The sequence below is a fragment of the Malaclemys terrapin genome, chromosome 6 (assembly GCF_027887155.1).
Source record: "Malaclemys terrapin pileata isolate rMalTer1 chromosome 6, rMalTer1.hap1, whole genome shotgun sequence".
Taxonomy (NCBI): Eukaryota; Metazoa; Chordata; order Testudines; family Emydidae; genus Malaclemys; species Malaclemys terrapin.
Window position 1 is genome coordinate 104,605,378 of NC_071510.1, and position 12,155 is coordinate 104,617,532.

General features: G+C 47.6%; 1 protein-coding gene across 2 annotated transcripts in view; it reads right to left on the bottom strand.

The window, feature by feature from the left end:
- The window catches only part of NIM1K (NIM1 serine/threonine protein kinase), a 77,849-nt gene that overhangs the window by 19,306 nt on the left and 46,388 nt on the right, over nt 1-12,155 (bottom strand). The window contains exons 1-2 of one of the 2 annotated variants that reach the window (XM_054031523.1): nt 1,881-1,912; nt 554-1,716 (exon numbers count right to left, since the gene is read on the bottom strand). In XM_054031523.1, the coding sequence (XP_053887498.1) occupies nt 554-845 (292 nt within the window). In that variant the 5' untranslated portion in view covers nt 846-1,716; nt 1,881-1,912. Of the gene's footprint in view, nt 1-553; nt 1,717-1,880; nt 1,913-12,155 lie in introns of those variants that run through there. The other variant, XM_054031522.1, reaches the window with a different exon arrangement.

Sequence of the window (12,155 nt, forward strand, 5' to 3'; positions counted from 1 at the left end):
AGCAGGATCATCATTACCTGCATGCAACAGCCTCGCCTACACTAAGGAAATTTTCTTTAAAACATTCCTGCTGTTGCTAACACTAGCTCCGCTGGTTTGGAGCAAGGGTTGCAGAGCAATACTGATCAGGAGGACGCTGGGGACAGGCACAATCCTTCCAAGTGCTCCAAGGAATTCAGGGGTATGTGCACACAGAACCACCCTTTAATGAGCTGTATTGTGTGATGTTGGGGCAGGCCCAAGGCTCCATTTTATTTGGGGTGGTTGAAAGCCAAGGGATACAACCTGTGCAAGCCCTGGAACACAGAGACTGTAATTTTCCTTGAATCTGGCACAGGAGGTGCTAGATAGAGGAAAGATCCTTCCCCCTTTCAAGGGCAAGGGATAATCTAGTCCTAAGCATTTACCTGTGTCCCTGCCTATAAATACATGTTGCCACAACTGTATAGGTATGTAGGATTCACACAGTCCCTTTCATTCCAAAGAACCCTGCACCATATATATACACAGCACCACCACAATCATAACATGTGTTGCAACTGGCATTGCCTACCTTTGGTTAGAGAATGAATTCCAAGCTTCACTTGTGAGAAATTCCCACTCCCTATTTCCCCTCTCACTCGATAGAATCCAATCCTCTTCCCCAGAGTTAATTCCTTCACCACCTTTTCATCCTGGGACATATCCTGGGTTAGCTTCTCAAATGGGGTCAGCCTGCGCTTCCTGCCCTCCTCATCTTCTCCATAGCACTCAGCCCGCCCGTAGTCCTCTCCACTGTCCTCACGATTCCACCTGGCATATCGGTGGTTTCCAAGACCTCCGCCATTCATATAGCTTGTTGTCATAGTCCACAGAGCAATCACATTTCCATTTGGTTTAACAAGCTGTTCCAGTGGAATACAATCCTGGACATAACAGAATTGTGATAACCTGAACAAAAATTGCCAGAGGTCCAAAGATCAATGTGGAAATGACTTAAAAACCAAATTTGCCATCATATATCTATTGCTGGTTCTGTCCAAAATCAGAAGTAAAATTACAAGCCAATTGGCTTTTACTCTCCAGTGAGCAATTTTAAATCCTTATCTGTAAGATAAAAAAAGGCTTGATAATTAAAGCTGTAAGCTGTAAACTGTACACATACAAAAGCAAAGAGTCCATTTTCAATGGAGTGCAAACAAATGCAGTACATTTGACACTTCTTTAACTTTCAGGTTCTAGTTTGCTGCCCTGAAAACACTGACAGGCACACCTCAGACTGGTAGCTCAATAACTACTTTGAATAAGTCCAAAAGCTGTCAGATCACTTTGAACAGCTAACCTTCGGTAGGATTTGATGCAGTCCTTCTTGGTTCAGTGCTCAGTCCAAAAGCTGAAAGTTGGATTTTCCTTTGATTCATTTTTCAGCCAGCAAGCTTTTCACTGTGATTTGGAAATGCCTGACCTTTACCTTGCAGCCCTGCTGTAAAATGCTTGCCACTGCTTTGTTTAATTTCCATTGCTACTTTGATGTGCAGAATTGCTGCTGGAGGATGCTAGGAGCAGTATAATCTCTGCACCGGGAAAAAGAAAAGCTGCACCTCAGTCTTGTTCGAGTCACATGGAAGGAAAGCACAGGATTAAGTAACTGCAATGTCACTTTAACCCTCCTTTATTTAGACGAGCCTTCTTTAAAGCCTTGAGCCTTCTCAAAATTTTGCAAGACGCGTTGTCTTCCTAAGAAGAGAGATGAAGAAAGTCATTAAACCCTTTATATAAATAGCCTCATGTTTCACTGAGTTACATTATAGCATAGATCATTTACCAGTTTTATTTCCACAGTCCACACTGTTTGGTTTTGGCACACATACAAATTACAGCTTGAACTAAAACATACTTACAAGCAATCACTTAACATGATAATAGTAAGATGTTCTTTCCCCTCTACCTGCTGATAACTGGGCAGGAAGAGGAATTTTATCAGACACTGTTAATCATTTGTATATCCAGCAGTACCAGTTTGTGCACAGAAGGCGTGGAAATGTTAAAGAAGCTGCTGCCTCTAGCCTCCCTCGCCCATGCACAGACACAGGTGCAATATCCTTACATAACTGATTAAATAGAATTAGACCAACAAAATGATTATCACTTTAAGTATGTGGAGTCTGTGAGATACGTAAAGATGGTGAAGACATCTCAATGACTCAAGGCCTTGAGTTTTGGCAGATAGTTATCTACGGTATCACATTTAAAGGGATGTTACCACTCATGTCCTGCATATATTGCAGGATGAAGCTGGCTGGCTCAAAGACAAGTTCCCTGTGCCACTGGGGATAGGTGGAGAAATGGAAGGTATTGTGAATAAGGCATTAGACTGGGAGTCAGGAGACCTGGTTTCTCTTCCTGCTTTGCTGTTAGACCTTAGACAAAGCCACATCATCTCTCTGTGCCCCAGAAACGATACTCACCTTCCTTTGTGAAGAGCTGAAATGCGCAATAAGAGCTAAGTATTATTATTTAATTAAACTCCTGACAGTAACCCAACCAAAGTCTTTACTATATCACAGCAGTATAGGTGCTGTTCATCACTAGGTTCTGGCTCTCCAGCATGGGTGCACAAGAGTGGTGAGAGGGCACAGATAACCCACCCTTCCTTCCCTTGTGCAAGTGCTATGGGAGCAGCCAAGGTGTCGGGGCTTGCACTTCAGGAGCACAAGCTAACACAGGGTTTGCCGAATAGGGAGTGACTAGAGGTATCTCTACATTGCAATAAAACACCCATGGCTGGCTTCTACCAGCTGACTTGGGTTTGTGGAGCTCAGGCTAAGGGGCTATCTAATTGCAGTGTAGACATTTGGGCTTGGGCTGCAGGCCAAGCTTTGGGAGCATCCCACCTCACAGGCTCCAGCCTGAGCCCAAGCATCTACACCACAATTAAACAGCCCCTTAGCCCAAGTCAGCTGGCACAGGCCAGCTGCAGGTTTTTGACCCTTGGAAGTCTGCAGACATACCCTAGATGGGGCATAGCTAGGGCCCAGCCCACCCTGAATCAGCTGTAGGTCTGATGCATATGCTGCACCAGTAGGACTTGCTCCCTTTTAAAAAGCACTTTCTGAGCCTTTAAACAGAGGTGCAAAACCATTTTAAGTATGCTCCCCTCAGCACCCAGGCTCTACCCTGGATATTTCTGCTATCTGAGGCTGCCAACATGAAGTTCTGCTTTGCTGTCAAAGTTATGTTTGTTGGAGTCAGAGAGCAGAAACCAGAAATGCAAAAAAAAGATTCACTAAGGTAGTGCTAATGGCAAAGAAAATTAACCACAGAAATCTAGCTCGTCATTATGCCTGTCAGCTCATTCGGTAGCCTGTGTGAAAGAATCAGCCTACTTATACTGATGGGGCACACAGAGGATACTCAACAGTAAAGGCCATTTTCTGCAAGAATTACCTATGCCTTTGCACCAATCAGCTGTACAAAGGGCTGAAGAAAATCCTTCTTGTGGCCTGTCACATAGACCTATGTGAACAGTTCTTGTGTAATATTCATTATGGGCAAAGAGGCCAGCTAGAGGGGTGTATATGGAAGCTCAATATCATGGCTATGAGAATGCTTTAACCCAGATCTCTCTGTCTGTCCAGACAAAGAGGAAACTGGGTCAAGGCATTCTCAGCACCAGGTCCTTCTGGAATTTATGCTTACCAAATATTTGCTTGAGCCCAAAGATGGCCACTTTTAGAACACAGCCTCAGATTAATTTCTTTTTCCAGCCCTCCTGCTAATTGCAGGCCCTGCAATCTCCTGGCACTTAGCCCACTGGCTAGGTTTCCTCAGTCCTTTAAGATGAGCTATTTCAGTGCTGCAGGAGCTAATGGAGTAATATGCTCTCCCTCTGTGGGCAATGTTGTCTTACTCTTTAATCTAAATCATGTAGAACAGTGGTTTTCAACCTTTTTTCATTTGCAGAGCTCTAAAAAATGTTGAATGGAGGTGCAAACTCTTTTGGAAATCTTAGATATAGTCTGCAGACTTCCAAGGGTCTGCCATAAAACAGTGGTTTTCAACCTGTGGTCTGCAATGGCAACCTTTCATGGACCCCTTAGGCATAGTCTGTGGACCCCCCGGGGTCTGCAGACCACAGGTTGAAAACCACTGATGTAGAATGCACCCAAATACTGTGGTGAAGGGTACTTCACAGATGCCTTAATAATAAATAATACTAATTCCAGGAGCGAGACAGACAGACTGGAGAGATTGACATTACCACAGCCAGGAGCCACATGTACTGAAGGGCAACTTATGCCCCAAAGTATTTCAGTTTTGTAACTCACCTGGCTTATTAGTGACCCACAACAGTTGGCCTGCCTGCTGTCTGTCTGATTAAGCTCATTGCTAAGAAACAATACTAGTGATATTAGAGCCACCAGCAAGACAAAAGGAATGAAGGCATCAAAACTTTAGGAAATCTTCAAAGCCAACATTGCTGTTGTGTTAGTGTTTGACCCCATTATTCAAAACATCTACACTAGGGTTACCATACGTCCTCTTTTTCCCGGATATGTCCGGCTTTTTGGCAGTCAAACCCCCGTCCGGGGGGAATTGCCAAAAAGCGGAACATGTCCGGGAAAATGGCGGCTCTGCTCCTCCCCGACTCTTCGGCTCTGTTTAAGAGCCGGGCTGCCCGAGCGCTACCGGCTTCGGGCAGCCCCGTGCCTCCAGACCTTGCACCGCCGGAGCCCGGGAGGGGAAGTGCCCTGCTGGGGGCGCAGGGTCTGGAGGCACGGGGGCTGCCCGAAGCCGGTAGCGCTCGGGCAGCCCGGCTCTTAAACAGAGCCGAAGAGTCGGGGAGGAGCCGCGGCTGGAGGCTCTGCTCCTCTTCGGCTCTGTGTAACTGACACAGTGTAAGTTACGCAGAGCCCCCGAGGCTGGAGGCTCTGCTCCTCTTCCGCTCTGTTTAAGAGCCGGGCTGCCCGAGCGCTACCGGCTTCGGGCAGCCCCCGTGCCTCCAGACCCTGCGCCGCCGGAGCCCGGGAGGGGAAGTGCCCGGCTGGGGGCGCAGGGTCCGGAGGCATAGGGGCTGCCCAAAGCCCAAGCGCTACCGGCTTCACGGTTTGCCGGGCAGCCTCCAGACCCTGCGCCCCCGGCTGGGCGCTTCCCCTCCCGGGCTCCAGCTGCGCTGGGGAAGCGCCGGCTGGGGGCACAGGGTCTGGGGGCTGCCCGGCAAACCCTGAAGCCGGTAGCACTGGGGCAGCCCTTTCCCCCTGGCTGGGAGTGGAAGGGAGGAGGGGGCGGAGTTAGGGTGGGGAAGGGGCGGAGTCGGGGCGGGGCTAGGGGGTGGGGAAATGGGCGGGGCCAGGGCCCGTGGAGGGTCCTCTTTTTTTATTTATGAGATATGGTAACCCTAATCTACACCCTCAATCAATGACACCACTGGCATTTGAGGGTTCAGCTCAAGCCTTACGTCACAGACTTGGGAAACACATTAGAATGAATGGAAGAAGGAGAAAGCCAAGAATGAGAATATTTTTAACTTGCAAATACTATGTAGGTCAATATTTTTCAGACTTGGATGCATAAATGTAAGTTTCTAAATCCATATATTGGCATCTGTAATTCCTTCTGTTAGGTGGAGTTGGCAGCAACAAGGGATGGATTCAATATCCAGGGGTTCCTCTGAACAATACAACACAGAACCAGCTCGAGCCCCCACCCAGCAATCTGGGAAAATTAAACACCATTCCATGGTGCCTCTAAGAGGCAATACTTCCCCACTTGCAAGCACTGAATCTGTGTATAGCAGAGAAAACTTTTAATAAAATAAATATATATTTTTTTAAATTAATGGAGATATCCTCTCTCCTAGAACTGGAAGGGACCTTGAAAGGTCATTGAGTCCAGCCCCCTGCCTTCACTAGCAGGACCAAATACTGATTTTGCCCCAGATCCCTAAGTGGCCCCATCAAGGATTGAACTCACAACCCTGGGTTTAGTAGGCCACTGAGCTATCCCTCCCCCCCTAAAAAGGGGAGAGGAACCTGCCATTAATTTGGGAAAACACCATAACCATGATTTTAACATAACTGACCATGAGCAAAAGTCCCCCATTCCTTCCACCCATAGTACATTAGGCAGTGTCCTTTGCCTCCATTTCTCACTTTGCGGTGTGATAGTTCAACAAACAAATGTTCCTTTCACACGCCACTTCTCTCTCCCTTCACCGCACCCCATTCACAGCTGCTGTCCTTATTCAGCGAAGACCCAGAGTTCAGAGGTGCGTTCATGTGAGTTCACCTCCCGCCCAGGATGCAGGGGGAAGAAATGTCGAGCAATGCCTCAGCTGCTGCTGCCACCGCAACTGGCTCACAGTTGCCGCCGTTTGCTCTGCGTCGCTGCCTGCTGCTGCTGCTTCTGTACCATCATTCATGCTGCTGAACCATCATTCATGCCACTGCTGCCATCTGTCGGGCCATTGTTCACTCAACCTGAGCAGTAGCTTGAACACGGTTGTCACCGAGAGGTCCAGCAGCATGTTGGACCAGTGTTGGCATGCCTGGAGCCTGGAGTCAGCTCGTAAAAGAGCCCCGAACCCTCAAATGGGAGGTACTGGACAGTGGCCTGCTTTCTTCTGGGACAGCCCAGAAGCCTGCAACCATGAGCTGCATCTCATGGCCACCACCGATGCGACCATCTGGAGAACTCCCCGGGCCACCACCGTGCCTTCGCTCACCAACGCAGCAAACTCTTGGGCATGATCCTGTGGGAGGGCATCCGTGAACTTATTAAGGGAGTCCCACAGGTTAGAATTATAATGTACCAGCAGGGCCTGGTAATTAGAGACCCTAAACTGTAAGCTGGCCATTGAATAAACTTTCCTGCCAAACAAGTCTAGTCTTTTGGCATCTTTACTTTGTAGTGTTGTGGTGGCATGGCCCTGTCTGCCCCTTTCACTCACTGCAGACGTGACCAGCGATGCTGCAGGGGGATGAGTATATAGATACTTAAAGCCCTTTGCACGGATACAGTACTTCTTTTCTGCTTTCTTTGACATCGGTGAAATAGAAGAAGGGGTTTGCCACAAAGTCACAAAGATTTGGCTATCTTGAGCACTCCTGGCAATGCAATTCTTGCCTGTGTGGTGGCTGAGATGACACTGAAGAGGTTGTTGGCCTCCTCAGAGACCTCCTCGATCTGCAGGCCAAGGTTTTCAGCCACCCGTTTAAGGAGGGCCTGGTGCTCCTTAAAATCACCCGGGGGACTGCTGGTGTGGGAGGGTCCAGCCACCTGAGGGAGAGTGTTCTCCCCTTCCTTATCGGGGGAGGGCTCCCTCAGTGCGGGGTCTGGTGCGCAGGCTCAGCCTCCGCCTCGGTGCCATGTTCTGACTGCAGTACCGGCGGTGACCTGGCGGTTTGTCAGATGCAGCCAGGGAGGGCTGGGAGTACTGGACAGGCATCACTAGCACCCCCAGGGGTACCAGTCTGGCCACTGGCTGGGAGGCACTGTCTCTGCTGCATCGGCACCATGGCCGGTGCCGCCCCAGTCTCCCACGATACTGGGGAGGGGCTGAAATTGTGGTCACACCCTGACTACTGTCCTTCTAGTGACTACAGCGGGGCCGTTGAGGCCTAGGTTTCCCTACTGACCCTGGTAGGCAATCGGCAGGGAGATGGAAAGTAGCACCACCTGCTGGAGGAACAGTATTGGGGTGAGCATGAACGAGGCTGAGATCCTGAATGACCCCCTCCAAGACGTTGATTAATAATGAGGGTACAGGGAGCAGCACCACGAGTCCAGAGTCCCTCGCATAGTAGGAGGGGATCTCAATGGAGACCTAGGCCTTAGAACATCAGAACATAAGAACGGCTATACTGGGTCAGATCAAAGGTCCATCCAGCCCAGTATCCTGTCTACCGACAGTGGCCAATGCCAGGTGCCCCAGAGGGAGTGAACCTAACAGGTAATGATCAAGTGATCTCTTTCCTGCCATCCATCTCCACCCTCTGACAAACAGAGGGTAGGGACACCATTCCTTACCCATCCTCGCTAATAGCCATTAATGGACTTCACCACCATGAATTTATTGGGTTCTCTTTTAAACCCTGTTATAGTCCTAGCCTTCATAACCTCCTCAGGCAAGGAGTTCCACATGTTGCCTTTGCACTGTGTGAAGAAGAACTTCCTTTTATTTGTTTTAAACCTGCTGCCCATTAATTTCATTTGGTGGCCCCTAGTTCTTATATTATGGGAACAAGTAAATAACTTTTCCTTATTCACTTTGTCCACATCACTCATGATTTTATATACCTCTATCATATCCCCCCCTTAGTCTCCTCTTTTCCAAGCTGAAAAGTCTTATCCTCTTTAATCTCTCCTCATATGGGACCCGTTCCAAACCCCAAATCATTTTAGTTGCCCTTCTCTGAACCTTTTCTAATGCCAGTGTATCTTTTTTGAGATGAGGAGACCACATCTGTACGCAGTATTCAAGATGTGGGCATACCATGTGGCCGGGGAACTAGGTTGCGATGCTGCTGGGGTCCAAGGTCGCAGTGACAGGGACTTGCACCTGCGGTCCAGCGACCTGGGTTGTTCTGCCAGTCTATGTTTCTCCAGCACCCCGATGGTTTTCCCCTTTGGTGCCGCGAGCTGAGCTGTTTCGGTCACCTGTGGTGCCAGTCGGCCTTGCTCTTTAGCTGCCAGAACCACTTCAGGCACTGAAGGCCCCATAACTGGCTGGGAGCCCTTGCCACTGCCCGGGGTGGGGTGCGGGTCCCCGGCTGGGCGGGGGGGTCTGACCTCAGCGGTACCCCCGTGAAATCCTGTAGCGGATGCATGGCCTGACATAGGTCCTTTGCCTGAAGCCCCTCTGTCCTTCAGTGCCGAGGGGCTTTGCTTCTTCTGCCTCTTCTTTGGCGTAGGCGAGATGGAACGGTGGTGGGCTGAGTCCGGTGCTGGCGGTGCACTGCGCGCTGAGGCTGAAATGCTGGGCGTGGGTGCTGCAGTGGAGGGTTCCGACACCGGACAAAGAGCGGCCGCCATTAATGACGCCCTCAAGCAGATATCTCGCTCCTTCTGAGTCTGCGGGCAAAAGTTTTTATAGATGCAGCACCTGTCTTTTCTATGGCTTTCTCCGAGACACTGAAGACAGCTTTCGTGAGGCTCACTGATCGGCATGAGCCTCCTGCATGATGCACACGGCTTAAAGCAAAAGTCCCAACTGGGACTCCACTGACTAACTAACACTATCAACTAACTACAATGAAACTATGTACAATAACGAAACAAAGTCGATGGAAAAACGGCTACTACTCTTGCAAAGCAAGGCAAGACGCTCCAACTAACCATCACGGGCGGTAAGAAGGAACTGAGAGGGCGCAGGGCCAGCGGTGCCTGATATACCGCCACATGGGAGTGCCACTCCAGAGGGCGCCACAGCCAGCCGTATGGATATTGCTAAGATAGAAATCTCCAACAACTGTGCACATGGGCGCACACACACCTAAAATGGAATCGACGTGAGCAAGCACTAGAAGAAGAAATTGCCATATCTGTCACACCCAGTCTGAAAATTTTGGTCACTGTTTTTTAATTTCACGGCATGTAAAGTGCTTGTTGTATAATGAAAATGAAGCGGTTTCTGCACAGATATATTTTTAAACTGTAAATAAGAATACACAAGATGGCCTAATACAGCACAGGCTTTTGGTGCCAGAGAGATCTTTGGAAGGTCACTGGTGATTGGCTCCCCTCCTTCAGAGATCACAGGTTTGAAGGCTAACTTCACAAGTGTCCTTCACCACAGTCTCTAAAGATAGCAGGATCCTGGAGGTATTTCCCAGAGAGCAAGAGATTAAGATTTAGCTATCTGACCCCTGCCAAATGGACTTCTTTCTGCTGCTGCAGAAGTTGTCCCTCTATTTACTGTGAACCAAGTTAGGAATGGAACTGAACTCCAAATAGCAGTTTTTGATGGGATTAATAAGAAAACACTGGTTCCATTTTCCAAATTCAGCATTCCAGATTTGAGTAATTTGAGAAAATACTGATTCCTTAGTTTGTTTATATTTTTGAAGGCCTAGCTTTTACAGAAGGTGAAAGCACACTAGCAGAGGTACCAGACCTGCTGAGAGCATCACAAAAACTCTCTTGTGTTACCACACAGCATGTTCTTCTAAGTGGAGGGAAAGTATTTTAAACAGCCCAATTTTGCTCTTTTTCTTGTGTTATATTGATTCAGTTCATGGCTGAAGTAGCCAGAACAAGCCACATAAACCCCCCGTTGCTGAATGTTTGTCCTCCAACTTTGCTAAGCACCTTATTTAAATCCAAAAAATCCAAGCAACAGGAAACACCTCAGAGCCAGTTGGGATGCTCCAAGGTAACATCCCAAATGCAAGATATGAAACTAGGGAGTAGGGAGACAGTTTGGTGGGTAATTTTAAAAAGACAGTATGGGCACAACTTCAGTCTTTGAACTCAGATTGCTGTACGTTGCCAACCTAAGTAGGAGAAAATATTTACAATGTTCTGAGTGCAGCTGGAAGAGCCTACAGCAATAACTAAGCTAGCTCTTTTGCGCAGGTCCACATGCTGCCAACTTAACCACACCCCAGAATAAGTACTGCTTTTATATTTAGCACAGAGCTATCGCTCTGTGACTCAGTATTTGCTGGGACACAGATGAGGCCCTGTGATTTAAAAAATCCAAAACCAAACCCATCACTATATATTGGCTTTCCCCGTATATAAGGTTAATATACATAGCAGACATGCCTATTGGGTAATGCAATTTAAGACAATAGCATAGAGCTTTCAAAAACACGAAGCTTTATCCATACTATAGGTATGTCATGCCAGGTGAATATAAGAATTAATTAGACTGTTGTGGCCTGGGAGATAGGCCCTTTATAGCAGATTGATCACATGCTCTATTCTCATTTCTTGTTCACTAATTCATGTAAGTCCAGTCAGTCAACACAATGTGTGTGCCATATTAATTTATAATAATGTACATCATGTGCACTGCATTATAGCATTCACTCTCCTGTTATATAACTGAACATATATTTGCAATTCTGACAAAGACTCGGGTATCAGGTTTATAACAGCAACATGTATGCAACTATGGGCCAGAACGTACCATTAATTTTTAAGCAGAACTTCCTATGGTCTCACAGCGCCTGGCACAATGGTGGCTTGATCCCTGGCTGGGGCCCTCTGGGTGCTACCACACTATAAATATTAGATAGCAACACTGTCAGCCTGGGGAGTTTTGCTAAAAACGTAATAGCAGGTGTCATAACTATAAAGGGAAGGGTAACAGCCCTCCTGTGTACCATACTATAAAATCCCTCCTGGCCAGAGACTCCAAAATCCTTTTACCTGTAAAGGGTTAAGAAGCTCAGGTAACCTGGCTGACACCTGACCCAAAGGACCAATAAGGGGACAAGATACTTTCAAATCTTGATGGGGGGAAGGCTTTTGTTTGTGCTCTTTGTTTTGGTAGTTGTTCGCTCTTGGGACTGAGAGGGACCAGACATCAATCCAGGCTCTCCAAATCTTTCTGAACAAGTCTCTCATATTTCAAACTTGTAAGTAAACAGCCAGGCAAGACGTGTTAGTTTTTATCTTTGTTTTCTCAACTTGTAAATGTTTTTTTTTTGCTAGAGTGTTTATCTCTGTTTGCTGTAACTTTGAACCTAAGGCTAGAGGGGATTCCTCTGGGCTCTTTAAGTTTGATTACCCGGTAAAGTTATTTTCCATCCTGATTTTACAGAGATGATTTTTACCTTTTTCTTTAATTAAAAGCCTTCTTTTTAAGAACCTGATTGATTTTTCCTTGTTTTTAGATCCAAGGGGGTTGGATCTTGATCCACCAGGAGTTGGTGGGAGAAAGGAGGGGGATGGTTAATTTCTCCTTGTTTTAAGATCCAAGGGGTTTGGATCTGTATTCACCAGGGAATTGGTGAAGAGTCTCTCAAGGCTACCCAGGGAAGGGAATTAGCACTTTGGGAGTGGTGGCAGCGGACCAGATCTAAGCTGGTAGTTAAGCTTAGAAGTTTCATGCAGGCCCCCACATTTGTACCCTAAAGTTCAGAGGGGGGAAGCAGCCGTGACAGCATGACTATGCCCCTAACTTGGAATCAAAGAATAACAAAAAAATGGAGCTGGAAACATCCTCT